Source organism: Vanellus vanellus (assembly GCF_965231255.1).
Source record: "Vanellus vanellus genome assembly, chromosome: 2".
Taxonomy (NCBI): domain Eukaryota; kingdom Metazoa; phylum Chordata; class Aves; order Charadriiformes; family Charadriidae; genus Vanellus; species Vanellus vanellus.
In genome coordinates this window covers 145,443,941-145,464,568 of record NC_138906.1, presented here as the reverse complement: position 1 = coordinate 145,464,568, position 20,628 = coordinate 145,443,941, and the positions used below count along the sequence as shown (strand labels likewise).

The 20,628-nt window shown below is 39.1% G+C and overlaps 1 protein-coding gene across 1 annotated transcript in view; it reads right to left on the bottom strand.

Annotated features, from left to right (window-relative positions):
• CPQ (carboxypeptidase Q) overlaps positions 1 to 20,628 on the bottom strand; it is a 167,282-nt gene that overhangs the window by 31,581 nt on the left and 115,073 nt on the right. The window contains exons 7-8 of the mRNA XM_082479462.1: positions 11,232 to 11,323; positions 945 to 1,146 (exon numbers count right to left, since the gene is read on the bottom strand). Of these exons, the coding sequence (XP_082335588.1) occupies positions 945 to 1,146; positions 11,232 to 11,323 (294 nt within the window). The remainder of the gene's footprint in view (positions 1 to 944; positions 1,147 to 11,231; positions 11,324 to 20,628) is intronic.

Below are 20,628 nucleotides of genomic sequence, written 5' to 3'. Positions count from 1 at the left end.
ATAAATAAGCACCATATATTCCATGACCCACTGCGTCTTCCACAAGTCCAGGTGAAAAACAAGGCAGTTAATCAAACGTTAAGAGATTCTAAGCATATAGTTGTTACGAATAAAACTAGCATGAGAAATGTGCCAACCTACTTCAGTCATAAAACACCAGAGAAAAAGAACCTTAAAATTTTAAAACCGATCATAATTTTTTTAATATCTGTGTCATGAAACTTTTTTTCTTTCTACTCTTATTCAAGTGTGGAAACTACCATGGAAATTCACTAAGGCTTCACCCAGGCTGGCCTCTAATTGGGACTCGTGTGCTCTGCAAGACCCTGTGCTGGTGTGGGGTCTCCTGCACGGGGGGGCTGCCCGCGGTGGATCTCTCTCACAGCTTGCAAGCCTCTTTGCCAACAAGCTGCTCCTCACTGCGAGCCAGATACAATATCCCAAACAAACCCCTAAACCAGTTTAAACTTTGCAGAATGTTACCCCTTTATCACACCTTAATGCCCCTTAACTTCTCAAATGTCGCGTCTCCAAAACATTGTTTCTTCAGCATATAAAATAGGGAGAAAAAGTCCCGTATTTCAAAGTCGAAATAATAATAATAACAATAATAAATAAAATTTGTTCTGCATTGGAGAATTCCCCTCTGCCTTAGTTTACTATTTATAAACCACCAGTCTGGGATTAATTATTATAAATCCTTAAAGCCGAAAAGAAGATTTTAGGCATGTTATGCTACGTATAATCTATACCATTATTAAACTGCAGCTCAAATGCACTTTATGTCCTATTTCTGTTGGGCACCTTTTTTCATTTCTGCATTTTACCTATGGTAAATTTTCCTCCTCAAGAGACAGCATTTCTTACTATTTTCAAAACACCAGACCACCCATCCGAGGTGCCACAGCACGGGAGGAGCAGTGTCAGCTGTAAAGCACGCTCACCGGGCACCCCGTCTCTCATCCAGTAATCGATGTCCGTTCCATCTGCGCTGTCATAAACGTCCGTAACATTGATGGGCTGCAGCAGAGACATGATCTCTTTCACGATGTCCCGAGCTTTAGCATTGCCAGTGAAACCCAGTCCAGATGGCCTGAAGGTGCCCTCATCAGACTCCATGACGATATCAAAGTTGGAGATATTTTCCTAAAACATGTAAGGAAAGAAGATATGTTTTGTGATTGCTATTTTAACTGGCACCATATACTGTATTCTGGATGTCAGAGTGAGCATACCGTAACAAATTTGTTTAAGAAGCAGAGAAATGCTTCTCTTTCCGGAGAAATGTGATCTCGTGTATATAAGCATAAATGAAGGGCTCTAATCTTTCCACATGAAAATGCTGAAACGGTTCAAGTTCAGTTCTGAGGCATCAATATTTTCTAGGAGCCACAACTTGACTGGCCTGCTGTCCCCAAATGCTTGCTTTAAGACTTCTGAGGGGACACCTAGGAAGGTAAGCCATTACCACCACACTTCAGTTTTCACTTGTAGCTCTCACTTTCTTCTCGGACCTGAAACTCAGAAATTCCGTTGCAGGGTACGCAGTCCAGTTGCCTTTAAAATTAGATGCATTTAAAGCTTGCTTAGACTGTGAAGGACATCCCATTTAAAGAAAAAAGCTGGTTGCCTCTTCAGAAACACAGTATTTTCAGTACACCATGTAGTCAACTCTGACTTCGGTTGGAGGACTGAAATGCTAAGGCTCCTCCCGACCTTAAGGAATAATGTCTGTTTTAAGGGAAGTTTGTGCTTCCCTTAAGGAAGGTAAGTCTCACAGGAAACATAGAACTTTAAGATTTTGTGTATAAACAGCATAATGTTTGCTTTTACTGTGCACTTGGAAGATTCTTTTTAGCTAAAAGAACAAAAATGAGCATCCAGAGGCATTTATTTGCTTCCCATGCGCTCAGAATGCTCAGTCACAAAGGTTTAATTGGAATAAAGTACTTTGAGCCTTCACGTGAAGGAAGGTATCAGTCTTTGTGCCTCTTGAGAAACACACCATTTTTTTTGCAAAATAGAACAGTTTATGGCCAGGTCAGGCAGAAAAAAAGCTATAATTCAGACTGTCTTGAATGTAAGAGAACTTACTGCAGGTTTTACTCCTATGCCCAGATCTCATTCCAGAATTTTATGGCTGTCATGGGTTGTTACAAGAAAATCATTACAAGAGATATGTGATAGCGGTGAGTAACAGATCCATGTCATTAACAGCTTACATAAGCCTACAATTCCGTACAGAATTCTTTCACATTTTTCTGGATATAAAACCAAATATGAACTACAGATGGCTGTGAATGTGATATTCCACAAATATAAAAATCTGGCCCCGTAAGTTTGCAGAAGTTCTTTATAGAATTTGCCAAGAACTGTGTTTTACACTCTCTCAGAACTTTCCTCTTTTGAGTGAAACAAGTTCTAGCACAACAGAGGTATTAATTTCTTACTTAGAAACCTATCCAGCAGTTAAAAAAAAATACAAAATCCTTGCATATGAAGAAGTAATTATAAATGTTCTAAAACCTTGAAATAACCAGTCTACCTATCCACCCATCCAACTACTGGAAATCAAGATGGAAATAACCGATGTCACCAAATTGGCGATCACTATTTTCTTACAATCAAAAAATATTTCAGATAAAAAATTAAATGTAAAGAATTAGGGTACGTGTGGTATCTAGGCCTAGCTTCAAATGCAGTATTACAGGGCACGAGTCTCAACAAGAAGTCGTGATTCACTGACCCTCTGACTGTAGTGTGACAGAAGCAGGTCAAGAAAAGCACACTGTACGGTAAAAGGGACTGACGATGCTCAAAAGTCACAGGTACAACAGAAAGAACGTCTCAGAACATAAATCATCTTTACACTACAAGCTCGAGGAGCAAGAGTTAGGGTAGACAACACAATTCTGGTGCGCTGATGAAGTGCCAACAAAAGCTAACGTAATAATAGTGAGCACTCTATAAATACCAGGATGGAAAGCATTCAGAAGTGGTCTCTCTGGCTGAGTGTCCAAAGCAGGACTTCTGCTCATTTTTAAAGAAGCTTCAATGAGTAGGAGCAATAAGGTGAGCGGAAAGGATTATCCAGGGCACCAAGGTGAGAAGAGCAAGCGTGGGAGCAGTGCGGGTACTCAGAAGAAATCTCACCTACAGCTCCAAAGAACAGAATTCCCAACTTCCAAAACTTCATAAACTGCTCGTATAGGAGCATGACTGCAGCCTTCACTTGTGTTTTCTCATATAAACATTCACATGTGGTTTTAATATGAAACTGAGAAAACAAACCACCCACAATACGTTACACCATATTCTTGCTCTGTAAGAAAGCTCTTCAGTTCTTAGAACGTGCTGGAGTGGCAAGAAAACAACACACCCTGGGGAGAGAAACTAGACTCGTTGGGGGACAAAAAAGAAACGGGTCACCACTGCATGAAGTACCATATGTCCTTGAGAAAGCTTTTTCCCTATTTTGTCCACTGGAAGATATGATTAATGATAATTCTATTCACTGTTGAGTTTGAAATTTGCAATATTAAAAAAGGGGGTCGGGTTGATTCCACCGTACCCACTTTTAAGAATTTCTACTTATACAGAAAGAAATACGTGCTGGGAAATATGCTACAGGGAAGATGCTCCATTGTCCTTTACCCTCTATGATGCAGGGAAAACTGCCACTTAGCAAAGTGGGGTGAGACCGTACATTACTCCCTTGACTAATTCAAGGGAATAGCAAAACAAACCAGTAAGATTTTCTAAAATAACTGCAAGCTCAGCTGTTTTCTTCATTTTTCCTCATACTGAATGCATCATTTAAATAATCATTTTGAACTCAGTACGCGTTTTTTTCAGAAAGTAATCCCATTTGCTGCATCTTGATACTGTGCCACTTCTCTTAGCACATACCAGAAAATTAAATCTTGTTGGTGTAACCTGTTGCCTAATTCTCTGAACATCAAAATAGAGTTTTATCCTTTATCTTCCTATGACTCGGTCACAGAAGAGGTCACCTCTCTTTATCTTATCATGTTCAGCTCTTTGACTGAATTTTTAAATGAAACATTACAATAATTACCGCATGGGAAAATTGGCTTTCTATAGCTTGCTAGTTTCATTTAATATACGAATAGGCACGATCCTTGCCAATACTTTTCCCTTTTTAAATTTTTTTTTTATTTTAAGTCCTTTTATTTCTGTTTTCTCTATAAAAAATCTGTTTTTATCTCTGTTAAGCAAAACTAAAAATACAAGTGCTTCTCATCCCTAAGGCAAACACTTGAAAACATGAAATTACAGTGAAATCTTTTCAATTAATAAAACAAAGCCTTGTCATACGCATGACTGGTACTGCTATCGGTAGGAAACATGTCCCATCTAGAGTAGACACTGGTAATCCCAAGCATATAGGTAGATACTTATTCAGTCAAAATCCCAATTGCTAATTCTTACCAAATATTAAACTAGACTCAAACATCTCATGACTAATCTACCGAGTCACTGACAACTCCTCTTACCCAGCTAACGCGGTGAGATACCTGAAAGGACAAGGGAGGGAACAGCTGTCCTAAAAGCCTTCGGTAATTTGGGGCTATTTAAAATAGAGTGCTATTACTTGTCCAATAGCTCATTTACTGGTTTTCTTTTTCATTTCACGGAGAAAAATCACCGCTTTAGAGGGAAAATACTAAAGTCTGTAATGGCAAAGCACTGTCCTTGACTAATGGTTAATTTGTTCCAGTAATAAGGGACATCAGTTAATCCGACAGTGCCTTTTCAGCTTTCTGCTATTGATTTACACTTAATTTTAGGAAACACCAACACTTGTATTTTTGTATTCCAGTATTTGACTCAGAGCAGTTGGGATCCAAGTATAGCACAGCAACAACCGTGTTGCAGAACTGACAGCGAAATGACGGTCCTCCTGCCTGCAGTACGAAAAGTGTGTTTAAATCAACGCCCAGCTCTGTTAGGCTGGCAGCGAAGGGTGCAGGAAAGACAAGAGAAAACACCGGAAACCCCTAAGTGGATGTGACAGCTGGAAAAGAAAGAAATAAAATAAATAATACCCTCTAAATATTTAATAATATATAAACATGGTGTAGTGTAATTTTGAGTTGCTCTTTAGGATCAAGATTATTTAATGAAGCAAAACAGCATAAATGGAAACTAGAGCAAAACCAGCAGAACAGCTGTGAGGAAGTAGAGATGCGGCAGCATCAAGGCATAATAACCACCAGCCGCAAGCGTGATCATACCACTCACGCTTTTTGAATGAAGACGGGGAAAATCAGCAACACCGTGAGTTATAAATTTTTGTAAATTACCCCATCATTATACGTGAGAAAGCTGCTGTAAAGCTCAAGATTAGCACAATTTTTCATAGATGACAAGGTATGAATAAGGCTCACACTTTTGTTAAAAGATGAAGTATTTTTCTGCCACATTTTGTGGGAAAGCAGTCCATAAAGAAGCCCACAGATTTTATGGCTTGTTCTCTGTCAGAGCCACAGAGTTCTGACCTCCGAGAAGCCAACGACAAAACTCCCAGTAACTTCAACAGCCTCGGAGCAGGATTCGGTCATGTACTTACTTGTGTTTCACTCAGCAAAACCGTACTAGTAGCATGTCTTGCCTTGTACAATACCACTACTGTCTCCTCTGCAACTACTTGCCAGCACTCACAGAGATGACCATTGAGTATTTTAAGTTCCCTGGGATGACAGACAAGAAAAAGCAGACAGCTCGGAAAACAGCAGCAGGCTACGCCAGGTATGCATCAGATTACCTGCAGCCTTGTCTTGGGAGGTTTTCTCCTTGACAAAGAGGCATAGCAAAGAAAAGCACTCGTCCTGGAAAACATGCCGCAACGTAAGCCCTTTTGCTGCTCAAATACAAGCGTATCAAAATACTATTTATGTCTCTGAATGACTCTGTCCCACCACTGTCCCTTTTTGAAAGGTTTTAGGTTTGCGTTTGAAAATAGGTAACACTGCCAAAATTAAAAATTGTGGTTTACATCTTTCAACCAAAGATGATCTTTATTCTTTCCGTAAGCAAATAAGTACTTTTGTAACTTTCAATAAAAGATAGATGAAAAAAAATTGGCAACACCTTAGAAATTATCACAGCACACACTTCGTGAATATTTCCTGGTTTTATGCAGAACACTTTTAGGTTCTGGGTAAAGGGTGAAATGCTAAAATGAAAAGAAGCCATGGAGGATAAAGTTCATCATGGAAGAGAAAGTTCATCATGGTGAGTCAACCAGAGGTGATAATTTTCTGTGTCTTGCATAGTTGTGGGGAGTTTGGATAGAAGTAGCCAAGCTTTCTTCCAGCAGAACATCCCAAGGCACCAAGGACCTGTGGTTGGGTGCATCTGCCTGGAGTACGGAAGCAGAGCAGCCATCCTCAGATGTCTCCACCAGTTCACAAGGTTTCAGATGGCAGCTCTGCTACTTGCATGAGGCAAAGAAAAGGGAGGAAAGCTACAAAGACAAAAGTTCCCCTAACGCTACACGTGCACGCTATTTGCCACACACAAACACACTGCTATGGCTGATCCTGGCTGTCCTGGCTTCAGGCAGGGTAAGGAATCAACCGTTTTCGGTGCTTTAGTAAAATCCAGTTTCCTCTGCAGCTGTCATTAGGACCGTGAAACGTCAATATTAAGAATTACGAATTCCTACTGACCTAGAAGTGGTGTAAAATATAATTGTATAATGATGATAGCTTTACTGTGATTAATACAAGCAAGGGTGCTTCTGGTTGTTAATTATGATTCTGGAGAATACAGTGCAATTATTCTCTTTTTGTAGTTTTGTAACTGAACGGTTCTCTTTTTATGCATTTCTTTCATTTCTCAATGAAAGGGATCAACAGAACAGCAGTGGTGAAAACAACAAGCAGTAATTTTACAGAACTTTTGATTACAGAGAATATTTCCTGAGAACAGTCAATAGGCAAATGGTCAACATATTTCCCTGGGATAAAAGAAACCACATTGAAGCCCTTGATGTGTTTGGTTCAAATCAGACACAAACCCATGTCTCACGTTTCACCAGCATGCTTGGTACCTTGGGAAATAAACAGAATGTTGAAATACATGAGTTTTCTGAAAACTCTGGTTTTGAGGAGTCAGTTTTTCTGGGGAAGAATCGTTTTACCTGAAAGGGACAAGAATTCTTTTGGATATTTGCTTCTTAGGCAAAGTAACTCATTAGCAAATCACAGTAGAAACCTCCTGAGAGCACCAACAAAGAGTACTTAAATTATCACCAAGAAGATACCAGCCTTTCAGGAAGTCCTGTTTTCATGCAGACCCAGTTTGGGCAAAATATCAAATCTTCTTGGTAATAAACACAAAAAGGAAAACATAGTAAACACTGGTGATCAATACTTTTCATAAAGCCAAACCTTTCCTAAATAGTTAAAACATTGTATGGTATTTGCACCAGAAATTTAGGTAAGTACTGTAAACGTCATTAAGATATGAATAAAAGCATCCAGAAATATTTTAAGAATGCTTCTCTAATGCAGTTTGAATTAAATTCATAACACATTAATGCCTTCAATGATCACAACAGAGTTATTAAAGTAAATCTCAGTGTGGCCTGGGATCTCTTAGCCTTCTAATTACAAAATGTATTTGCTTTCCCAGGAGATTGTATGCAATACTTCTATTCCAAAACAAATATTATCAGCCATTCATAGTCCCTTAATTCAGCTGGGTAAATAACTGCAACCTTGTCTTCACGGTACACAGATCTTTCGCAGAAACCAGTCCAAAGCAATGAAAGGAAGACAGACGCTTCATTACATACACATTTTTCTCCCATAGCATAAGAGTAAACATACAAAAAACTTAAAAACCCTACTGGAGGGCACTCAGGTACCGTTGTTGAAGGTGGTAGGGGAATCTGCTCTGAATAGCTGCAACACGAGGTCCTCCAGAATTACTAAACTATGTTCCTTCTGCTTTTTATATTCAACTTGGAAAGGAAAGAAGCAGTTGCAATGTTGCACAGTTTTGAAGTTATTTGCTGTATTGTCTGTACGTAAGAGCCCTACTCAGCAACTGGGTCACACAACACTGAGCACTGGGCAAAGACTTCCGATGTAGTGTCAAACCCCAAGACCTGGAGCCTGGTTTACACTCAGATCCTATAATTTCATTACCCTTCATGAAGAGTCTTCACTGCAAAGGATCATCAGGCTTTTTTTTCCAGTCTGGGGTTAAATCTAAGTATGGGCTAACAGTTAAAAGCAGTGAGCACTACAGCAGGTATCTCCTTTGACAGCAAAGATGCTGGTGATTCCCCTGGGAGGCTTCTACCCTGTGATCAAAACTCAGCCGGTACTCTGCGATGTACCGGTGGGCGGCAGGTACCCCTGCACCAATGGAGGCACCGAAACTGCCGCATGATACTTGGCTTTCAACTCCTGGAAATGTCTTAGAGAAATCGTACAAAGGAAACAACGGACGAGGACCATGAGATGCTCTCCAGAAAAATATGTGTTAAAATGAAAGCATGGTTGCATGAGTAATCTATGTGTCTGGGCTTATTCTGACAGCAGGTGGGCAAATATGCTTTTCTTAAGCATCTATTTACTGGACGCTATCAGAAACAGGAGACAGCGCTCGACTGAGCTTTTGGTCAGCCCAGTACGGCAGCTCTTACATTCTCACAAAGCTCTGAACAGCCAATATACCCGATCACTAGTATTAGTAATCGGAAACAGTAACACCGGGATCTACAGAAATACTTGAGTGATGCAAATACTGCTATTATGCAGGGATATGACTTAATTAGTGGCACCATAGTAAAACCACTATGCTACTGCTATCTCAGGTATTTCTGCAGTAACTTATCCACTCTCTAGCAGTGGCAACCTACAATGACGGATGAGGAAGAAAGACCTGAAATTAAATTGAAAGAAATAATAAATAAGCTACAAAAGTAAAAGTATTTGTACTTGTCCAGTACTATATTGTCTTCATTTCTTCTCCCTTGCCACATTTCCACTGACATGAGGAGGTAATTCACAATGTCAAGTAAATCCATGTCTGTCTGTGCTGAATTACTGCATTCATATTTCTACTTGTTTGTAGCGAACTAAAGTCATAATAAGCCCAGCTATGCAGATGAGTCATACAGGCCATCTTTCATTTCACAAGGCATCCTTAAATACCACTCTTAGTTAACTTGTACTCATTACCATCAGCAAGCAATGTTTGTGCCGTACTATCCTAATTGCCAGAAATTTGCGCAAGTAAATCATGAAAAGGTTAAGTTATTTTTCATGCTAAATATAATGTACGGTATTAATCTGCTTTATTTTGTTATTATGACTAATGCGATGTCCTATAGTCGTATCAATTTGTAATTATGCCAGATCGCATGGTAGGGGGGAAACAAGAACAACAAACAACAGACGGATGTAATTTCTGCTTAAATTCTCCATGTAAATTACAAATTCTTGTTAGACTGGGCTTTCTTCGCAGAGCACAACATCCAGATGGAATCGCATCAGCAGAGCAAAAATTCAGACACAACTTTGTCTCAAATTTTTTAAAAGCAAAGTAACCAAAGATCTTTCAAACACTACCCAGCCTGCTTTATATTTCCCTCTTTGATCCTTAAGCCTGCTTTGTGATATTACTTCTGAATAGAAATCCTAGAGACAACAGTGAAATGCAGACATTCTGGCAAAAGATGAGATGTGCGTGAGACAATTTCGTGTGTTGCTGACACCACCACCATGGGATGGAGCTTATTTTCCAACATAGAAATGTACAGAGGTGATGATACATTTCTCATGAGCGGTGTGCACTAGGCACAGAGCATCCCTCCAGCTCCTCCAAAATGCGCTTCTGTACATGAGAAGTGTCTCTTTCCTGTGCTACGTATTCCAGAACACTTCATTCTAGTTTAATGCTGCTGAACACCAGAGTACCAGTGGTAAATCCAGAGTCCTTAATACATACTAAATTGCAACCTGTCACCTCCCTGAAGCTGAGAAAGCAAGCTCTTAGGTACCTCTTCCAAATGACAGAGCTGAGCTATCCCTGTAATTCCCCAAATTATATAAGGAGGAACTACATTATATACGGGTAGTTAAATACACTTCTCAGTAAATGTTAAACAAGTTAGTGGGAAATAATTGACTGTTCATCAATTAGCCAGAAAAGGCTAATCACGGTAAAGTTATCTCTGACAACTCTATTGCAGATGCAAATTGATTTAGTTTGGTTCATGACAATGAATTTGATTCAATGTGAACTTTCCATTTATTTGTTCTGATAGGTTGCTAACCATTAAAAACATACTCTCGGGAATCGATTGTAAGTCTGCTTTCATACTCTTGTACAGGAGGTGACTTCCTAAACACGTTTGCATTCATCTTGTCTCTACCATGGACGTATTAACCATTGCTGAGAGCAGTAATACTAAATTAGGGAAATGCATAAAAGGTAACTAGTTTAGCTTAGTTATACAGGTACAGCATAGGTTTTTTGTGAAAAAAAGAAAAAAACCCACACATATTCCAAAGGCTTATCTCCAAAATAGTTTTGTGCAACTGCCCTTTATGTCATGATGTTCTTCGAAAAGGCAGTTCTTGGCAGGAGAGACAGATGTGACAATACACAATATTTTTATCCTGATAACCAGTCAGAGTTTGTGTGTTCCTTGCATCATCAGAAATCAACCATTTAAAATGCTCCAGATCCCATAAAACTAATAATTGGCAAAGAGTACTTTAGATTACATACTATTAAGATAAGATAGCAAAGATTTTTCTTTGTATTATTTTATGTTTTACTTTGTAAAATATTATGGGAAAATGCAATGAAGCAGAAATATGTAAGGTAAACAAAATTTATTTATATTGCCAACATATGCGGACCATTCATCATTCATTCTCTGTAAGTTAGCTATGTTTGAAAGCTATGGCAGATATCATAACGAAATATCTATCTCAGAACAGTTTTGTGACAAAACATCTTGGGTCAAGTGGAACATGTATATGTGTGGTCGCATCACTTTCTGTTAAATGTAACATGAAGTTTACATTTATGATTAAAACCAGAAAACATAATTTCAGGCAGAACTGGAATCACTATTTTCGGTTAGATATTAAGCTGAACATTTTGACAAAAATAATACGCAAGTCACAAGACCGGGAAGAAAAGTGCTGTCAAGCAAATGATCTGAGGACATCGTTTACCTTGTGCAGCTGATAGTATTGCTCAGCACCTATTCCTCCTTGCTCTTCTGCCGTCCACAGCACCAAGCGCAGAGTTCTTTTGGGGCGAAGTCCTAAAACACAATTTAAAATATGGTATTTAGTACTAAATATCCATATATTTGGGCATTTTTTGCATTGGTCTCCACCCTCCAAAAGGATGAAAAGCCTGGGTTTCCGTTCAGTCATCTCTACATTCACCAAACGCAACCTATTTCAAGTGTGGGTTTCGTTGTCAAGAGTATTTTTTGCTTGTTTGTGGGGAAGGACTGGGGTGCATGGAGAGAGCCCACGCGAGGAAGGAGTGGGCTGCTGTGGTGCACGAGAAGGACATTTTGGGGACATACTGTAGGTGTCTGCAAACCATACCATGAAATAACTACCTTGACAGATTTTTGAGACATATACTGCTTTCATTGTGGTAGTCTCCGGTAAGTAATGCGCGTCTGCTTTCAGCAGATCCAAATCAAATTTTTGTGAGAATTACCACTGCTTTGTTATGGTTAATTTATTACAATTAATTGAAAATGAGCTGCTGGATTTTTATGAGAAATGTTTACTCATTTCAAGAACTCTGCAATATTATTTTGCTTTTTATCAGAGAAATGAAAAGCAACAATCTGTACTTTGGAATCTGAAACACAATCGGCTGCTGAATGTACGCACGGCTTTTTAAAACAAGGCAAACACAAGGCTATTTTCTATTTTGCTATGGTAGCTCAGTAAGAAAGATAAGTTCCCAGATAAATTTTGAAACCATCTCTGCTGCGGCAGAACCGAACAGATAGAAGTTGTTGCCTTTTATTTATTTGATTGATTCTATTCATAAACTAATACATTTGAAACATCAAACCTGAGAGCACAGAAGAGCGACCAGATCAAGAATAGTGCTTTCCGTGCAGTGTACTGCTAATTATGTTCGAGCAAAAATAAAGCCCCCAAAACTATTAAAAAAAAGAAAGAAGAGAAAAAACAGTGAGGAGACTATCACAAGCGATAAAGCATAAATTACCACACGCTCTTCTGTGCTGAGGAGAAATAATATCAGTGTCACTGTCAAAACTTATTTCATTTCCTAGCTGAAATGGATGTTTACAAATAGACCTGACCTTCATTATTCTTCTTCTCTCAACACAATGAAAATCAACTGAGGGTTTCTTTCTCAAAACTACACGCTAGCAATCCTCCTAACTGAAGGCAGAGTATACAAGGAATACACAAAATCTGAAGAAAACACCTTGGATTTTCCAATATTTCATAATGAAGGAGGTGCAAACAAGTGGTTTAAAGGTGTATTTTCGAAATGTTGATCTGCTGACTGTAAACAGAAAGGCCATCAAACCTCATTATTTCAAAGACAACCCCCCTGCACACATCCCAACGGACTCTCTGCCCTTCTAAATCATGGCAGTACAGGATTAGCCTCCTTTGCTTTTCAAACCAGCCAGATGGCCAATAAGGTAAAATTAAGATAATAAAATAGCTATCAGGCTGAAGTTAGAAAGATTTCAGACCCCAAATAACCACAAATGTGTCAGCGGCTTGGTTAGATGAGGTGGCTCTAAAGAAGAGAAGGCGCGGGGTGTAACGCATAGAGCAGCCGGAACTGTAGCACGGTTCCAACGGCACTGCCGTTTAAGTGGGAAACAGGGGGGTGTTTGTCATATCACAAAATACAAAGCACTGGAGCCCAGTCTCCAGCCCACCACCCCAAGGCTGTGAAAGCAGCTTTGGTAGGAGATGCTTGAGACAGGGGAGCAGCATCTCCTGCCTCCCCCCAGGGGAAAGCCAAGATGCTTTAGTCTGCCACCGATGCCCTAAGGGGGACTCGGGTCAGCGATCAGGGTCATCACGTTCAGCTCCAATGGGTTGTCGTAACCCCCGCTGAGCTCTACTGCTCTGCAGGAGCTTGAGAAGGTCTCAGCTCTCTTGTGGGGCAGAATTTTGAGATTCTTATGGCCCCCTCCCAGCCCATCATTGCATCTGTCCATTAAAGCCGGGGAAAGAAAAAAAGCCCTGCTGAGCTTCGGTCTTTCCAGTCCCAGAGGTGGTGTATCGGCTCTTCCAATCTCACAGATTTCTGTCAGCAGAGTCACTTGTGTGTTCTACTGAAATTAAATGGGCAAGTTAAAAAAAAAAAAATATATATAAGCTATGGAGGCAGTCATTTTAAATACAAAACAAAGTCTACAGAGGAAAATTTAATTTCCTCATTATCTTAATCTGAAAGTGATAAGTATTCATCTACCCGTTATTAAAAAGCACAGCTATTCCGACCAAAGAACATCAAACAAATCCAATATTCACAAGTAAAATTGCTAAGAATATTCTCAATGCACGTTTTTATTAAAAAATATGAAGTTAAGTTACAAATTTTTTTTTTTTTGAAGTTCAACTATTTTGGCTTGCTTCTTAAAAACTACTCGTTCCTAAGCAAGGTATCATCTCCACAAAATCAGAAGCCTTGCAGATGAAATCTGTACTGAAAAGCATGATAAAATAGCACTTGGACTAGAAAACTATGTTCTGTGATGGGTGCACTGTGTAGAGGGGGAGGTAGCGAATTTTAAAATGAAGGAAAACTTTCACAAATAAAATAGTGCCTCTTTCCTTTTTATCTATATAAATGACATATTACATAGTCTAAAAAAAAAGTGAATATCAGAAGAAAAACAAACTGTAAAGCTACCCAGACCATTTAAATAGATCATTTTGGCAAATGCAGCAGGTTATAATGGCATTCATTGGTGGATCAGTGCAGAGATCCTACCGTGTCCTCCCAGGTCACCGGGATCTGAGATTATGTACTCAAAGAAAAGTTGCAGAGCTCAGCCCCGACTCAAAATCGCCAAAATCCCCATTACCGTCCTACTGCTACATCCCAATAAAGAGAACAGCACGGGGTTTACAGGAGGACAACATTGAAAAGGTGATAGGTGGTACTCAAATAAATTGTTCTTTCTAAGCTCACACAACTAAATCCAAAACCAAAACAACTACAGAGCCTCCTCCAGCTACAGATTACTTTGCAAATCTCCAACGTTTTAGAAAAATGAAGTAGCTATTTTTTTCCCTCTAGCTTACCCTTAACTGGGAAACATAGTCATAGTTTACCACAAAGGTGCGTTTTACTGATCAACCTCTACATTCTTACGCTTTATCCCAAGCATAACAAATACTGTAGGGAACCTAGGCTTCTCAGTTAAAGGATGAAGTAAAAACATCAACAGGGTTGATCTGTACCTAAGAAAACCTGTGTAGTAAGTACACCAGCACACCTGCTGTATTGCACTCCCCCTGTGCTGGAGGGGCTGCTAGCCCTTTCATTGTCCTTGGGTACCGCAAACACTTCGGCCATACTAAGATGCTGCTCCTACTGACTCTTATTTTCTGTTTCTTTTAAATCATCATAGAGTGCTCACGCTTGCAGATGTCAGCAGCAAGCCTAGATTAGCCAAAAGACCAAATGCTTGAGAAAAAAATTATTTGTAACTAAGCTTTATTAACTAAGTTTGACTTCAACCTCAACTACAATGAAGTATTTTGCCAAAAGCTTTTCTTTCATGACTTATGTAAAAGATAATTGTCAACAAATAACGTGGACGTGTTACACACACACATATATGTATATATATGTATTTCACATTAATTTTAAATCTAAAATGGATATTTTCTAGATGTGATAGTGTTTATTAAATCCACACATATTCTTACAGATGTGGATGACATCCCTGTGATAAGCTACTTACCAGGATGCCATACAAGACCTGAATTTTATGTGCTGCATATCTTGCTCACACTCGATAGAATTGAGACATTCCCACATGGTGAAACTGAAATGTATGGTTTAGTACAAGCACAGACAAATTATACTCATCTGTTACACGTAATGCAAAAAAAATAAACCTGCTTCACCCTCAAGATAGCACATAAGCCAGGAGGGAGATCTTGGTTTGTGTCTTTTTTTAAAAAATCAAAACAGAGATCAGTAGTGTAAATACTAAATTTCCTTCAGTAAATATTTTCCCACTTTATAAACATAAATCCTTCCTGATGAGAAGGATTAAGTACAAAGATAAAGTATTTTCTAAGAAGACAGCATATGATGGCTAATCAGACCTCTTCAAGAGAAGTCATCATGTTGTTGTAAGACTGATCAGCTCTTGAAAATATAAAAAGCATTCCACCTCTGTGAAAAAGGATTTTTTCCCCTGCAAGCCAAGGCACTGGGATCACCCACAAGCAAATCAAATGGCTGCTCAGCCTACGTGAGGCATATAAGCAAACTGCAAATGGATGTGAGTAGATTAACAGGTAAAGTATTTTAACTTGCATTTATAGCGTATGCTGTGGTAAAATACTATCTTCTTGGGTTTAATTTCTAAAGTATATTTCTATTTCTTCAGTCTGAAAGATGCATTTATTTCTCACCCCTCCTGGTTTTTAAGAACGTTTGTAAGAAGTTGCATTAGCTGAAGAGAGAAGCTCCTCAGCAGTGCAAAGGTAGGGCTGAAGCTCATCTGTGTCCAATACAAAGGCAAATTACAGTAGCCACTCACCATGTGCTCCGTGAAGACCATGAGGTTTCTTAGAGCTTTGCCAGCTTTACCCTCTCAAGACTCTGCATAAATGCTCAGCAAAGCCCTGAACTGAGCATCAAAGCAGAAGAAATTGCACTACCGGATCCCTTACTCTCTAATGCTGTGTAAGCCACTGATGTATTTGCCTCAGGAGCTACTTGATAGAGGTATATACAGATATATCACCCTTAAGTCTTGTCCACTGCTGCATTTAACATCACAAGCTACACATTTTTCTACATTATTACCCTGTGCTCTGGAATTTTTAAAGGCTGTTTATGCAAAAAGTAGTAAATACATGATGATGCTGGTGATGATCAGTAAATTCTGAATGCGCTCCCTACCTTTTTCAGGTTTGCAGGTGATTCGACAGAGGGGATTTACTGTGTGACATTAGTTGGGATATTTCTATCATGCAAGTACTTCTCCTAAAATTCCTGGAAATTCTAAAAGCTCTGCCACAGCATAAAATAAAAATAAAACAGGTATTCCACATTTTACTAAAGAGGATGAATTCATCATCAAACACAGTGGTACACTCTGCTTCCATTTCAAGTATCAGCATAGTTTTCTGTAAACAAGAATGAAACAGTGTATTTAGTAAGATCTCTGTTAAGCCTCTGATGTAATATCAATAATGTGGAACACTTCCCTGTCTTCAGCTACGTTTCAATAGTGAAATTCCGCTTGTGTGATGTGCTTCGTACCAGCTGAAATTCCTCAAGCAAGACAATGACCTTACCAAGCTGCGACTCTCTGCTTTTAACAGCAGCAGGTTATTGTCCATGTCCCATCCGCTGCTTTTGGGAGCTGAACGTTTTGGCTGGATACCATTAATTTTCTCCCAAGCATACTAGGAAACATTGACGCTCTCACTTAATACTCTGTGCCACAAATTTATGTTAGCAATTATTCCATTAACAATTTGTAGAGGGCCCTGATAGACACCTAATACACCAGTCACCCATGGCTCACTCAGCTGATGGCATTCTGGTTTTAAAGGATTCCTTATATGATGAGCTCCAGGTTTAGGGTTTGAAGTTGGAACACACACAGCATCGACAAACTTAAACACGACTACTATTCTTTTTAATGAGGCACTTACACTGTCCTTTATTACTAACTTGTCCTCATCCTTTTAAATTTATTGCAGTATCAAATGGGTTTGTCTGAAAAAAGTGTCTTAAGAAACCGTGTCTCCATGCTATGCCTCCTGCTTTCTCCAGCCTCTCTCCTGCCCTGTCTGCTTTGTTGCAGTTTTCATGGAAATTTCCCAGGTCTCTCCTGACTTTACTAGCAGCCTTCTGAAAAAAAAAAAAAAAAAAAAAAAAAAGCAATTTCTGGTGCATATTTTAGGGTCAAATTGGCTGTATCAATAGTCATTCTTAATTGCTCTGTTTTGCATACAACACACAGGCAGTCCTTTTATGCATCATTAAAATCCCCTCCAAACTAGCAGTGCTCTGTTAATTTTTTTTTAATCCGGCTAAATATTCAAGGGGTTTTTTTCATGTTCTTTTAGATTCAATCTGCTAAAGCGGAAACTGTTTCACTCATTAACAGATTGGGAAATGGGAAATTTTCTGAAATTTCCAGAATCTCAGCAAATGCTTTATTTCCTGGTTTAATTAAACTGCTGGGCTTCACGGCAAGTTACGTATTTTAGCTCTCATTGCCTTCTCGTTACACTGACTATTTTTTATATCAGTGATATTTATAGTTATAAGATTCCCTATTCTGGTCTAGACCTCAAGTGAACTATCAAATAAGGTCACTTTCACCATCCCGCAATAACTTTTTAAGCCCTTTTTCTTTCTTTGTAGCAGACTGTACACAGTTTTGGTGTTGCAGTCTTCCATAGTATTTCCAGAGTAAGAGCCCGCACTTTGCAGTTTTGGCATCTGCTAGAGGTCCCAATAAACTAAGGTCCCAATAAATTGAGTATGGATAAATTCCTAACATTTGCTACCCAGTTATATTGCTTTTCTGACGGGGTTCCGCTAGCTTTCGAAATAGAAGACAGGAAGATTTCAATATTCCCAAATATTTTAAAGATTACCCAATATCTGTATTCTGCAGCACAGGCAAGCTCTGGTTTAGAAAAAAGCTCTTTCCCTTAGCATCCTGTTTCTCTGGCTAATTTCAAATAATACACATAAAGCAATAAACTACAGTAATAATGCAATTAATTGAAGATGTCCAGATTTTTTCCCCTGGAGACCAAGAAGTTTCCATTCTAAAACAACAGGAATTTTGCTTTCATTCTGTTATGAGAAACACAATCCTCCATGATTCAGACAACTCATCTCACTATCTGTGCATAAAAGAGTCTGTCTAGTTAGACATTTATTTAATAAGAAATATTTTCACTTTGAGTGAAAAAACACAATTTAACAGAGAAAATCTTAAGGCTAATAAAGTTAGAAGCTTCAAAAAGACAAAGCGCACCTTAAAAAAGAACCCCAACTTTACAGCATAGAAATGTTTAGGTTGGAAAAGACCCTTAAGATCATCGAGTCCCACCGTTATAATACCTCTTGTATTACTTAAACCCTGACTATGATATATTCGTAATTTGCTAGTGAAGGTTAAATTAGACAAGGGAAACAGCTTTTTGCTTGGAAAACTGCTTTTCTTCTTAAAATAGTCTAATGCAATGCAATATCTGCTTGATTTTTCTCTGTTGACAGGGGTTCTGTTTGCAGCACTGCAGATGAGGTCCTTGGACAAGACAGCACTGAGAAGCAAGTAAACCTGTGAGTCTTGAAGGTCTGCAGTAAAGAGAATGAGGTCTCCCGGAGAAAAGATGTGGGATCGCAGGAAGAAGACGACAGAAAACTGGCAAGACAGGGGCTGGAGAGTGGGAAAAGAAAGCAGAGGTAGGAGTCAAGCTAGGTACTGCAGCATTTTATTTTTTTCTCTGTTTTTAAGGAGGCTGATGAGTTTACAACGGAACAGGAAGGGCAGATTTACAGAAGAGTGGAGGTGGGAAATGTTAGATTTTAGGCAGCTTTATTTTAAGAAAGCCATGGAATACCCGAGAGGAAATGTCAAGGAAGGAGTTGGATATACAAGAGCGGAGGGGAAAGCTGTGAATGATTTGCAAGTCTAGTAACTAAAAATAATACAGATTAAGCCTTTTGACTGGGGACACGGGTGGAGAAGAGGGAAGTGCAGCTCAGAGCCTGGTGCCATGGGCCGCAATCGAGCCAGGCGGCAACGCTGGCAGAGCGAGGGTTTCTCTGGGGGCCACCTCACCACCCAGCAGCACGGCTCAGGGAGAGCTCACCTGAAAAGTGCTGACAAACGCGCTCTTCTGCACACGGGGTTTTAAACAAAGAATCGGTTAGTGCAGGGTTGTGACATCAATACAAGTCATGACTACAAAAAAAAGAAAAGAAAAGCCGCTGCTTGCCTGTTTACGTATAAAACGGCAGAGGACCCCTCAGCAGAGCACTCCTCCACCCTCTGCCCGGCACTGATCCTGTTGCCATGTTCTTCAAGTCCCTCAAAAGGAAGAGGACACTGTCCACCTCTAAAACACACCTTATTCCTCTTTAGGAAAACCCCCTTCCTTAAAGGTATTTGGAGATGCCATCTAATTGTGGAGCAGAAAAGGCAACGCGGGGGCCCCACTCCCTCACTCTCTGGTATCATAAGCGTCAGCCATGGTTTGACCTTCCTGAGTGGTTGCTCTGCCTTCTGCCTCTGCTCTTTGCATCAGAAACCCCCCTAATCTGTTAGACTGTCCTCAGAGCTGATGGGTCACAAAAATGCACCAGCCACACTTGTCTCCCCATATTGAAAATATGTACCTTAAGAAAATGGACAGTAAGGACAAGATGCCCCTAACTTCATCCAGGAAGCACTTCAGCATTTCACCATGTCAGCCATGTTACAGATTAAAAAAAAAAAAAAAAAAAAATAAAAAATCACAATAGCCTCTGTCACCAGGTTTTTAAGATTTTTTTATAGATAAACAAAGCACACAATTTATCTTGACTTTCCTGGGTAAAGCGAAGCTTGCAGAGAAGCAGCAGTCCACAGGACAAAAGGCAATATGGGTATGGAGGGCTGTATGCCTATATTTACTGCTGGATTAACAACTTCGTATGTCTGCAGTCACCCCTCTGCTACATCAACCCAGTATGGAAATTGAAGATTTAAGTATTTGCCAAATATGCATTCAACCAAATGTTGAAATGAAGGAATAAATGCAGTTGCAGTGTAACAGCATACACAGATATTTCATAGCAAGTAGATTTAATACATTTGTAAAAGGTGATTTTCAGAACAAAGTGTGCGACTTTGGGGAAGGGGAAAGAATGTAAGAACATTGAGTTAATATCAGGCATATTTAATTAAAAAAAATACAGTAAAAACAGTCATTTAATCATGTTTCACAACATATCTCCTAGACAGCAAACAACTACACTATCACAGCTATAGGAAATTCAGAAAAACATTTAACAAAATTTTTTGCAAGTAGGTTAAAATTTCAGTTATATGACTTCAATTAAACTAGCAGTAAAGGAATGACTCCAGTGATCTTTTTTTTTTAATAAAACATATCTTTAGTCCTCATATATTAGCCAGTGAATTTGGACTCCAGAAATGTAACTTCATACAAAGACTACACTGAACTGCATAAAAAACTGTCTTACGGTTTTCCAGGCATATTAGTCACGGGTATAATTCAGATGAGAGTTACAATTTCAATTTTAAATAACTTTTAAGGGGAAAGGAACTGTCTGATCAACTAATTATGAGTTACATAAAATGTAATTCAGGTAGTACCT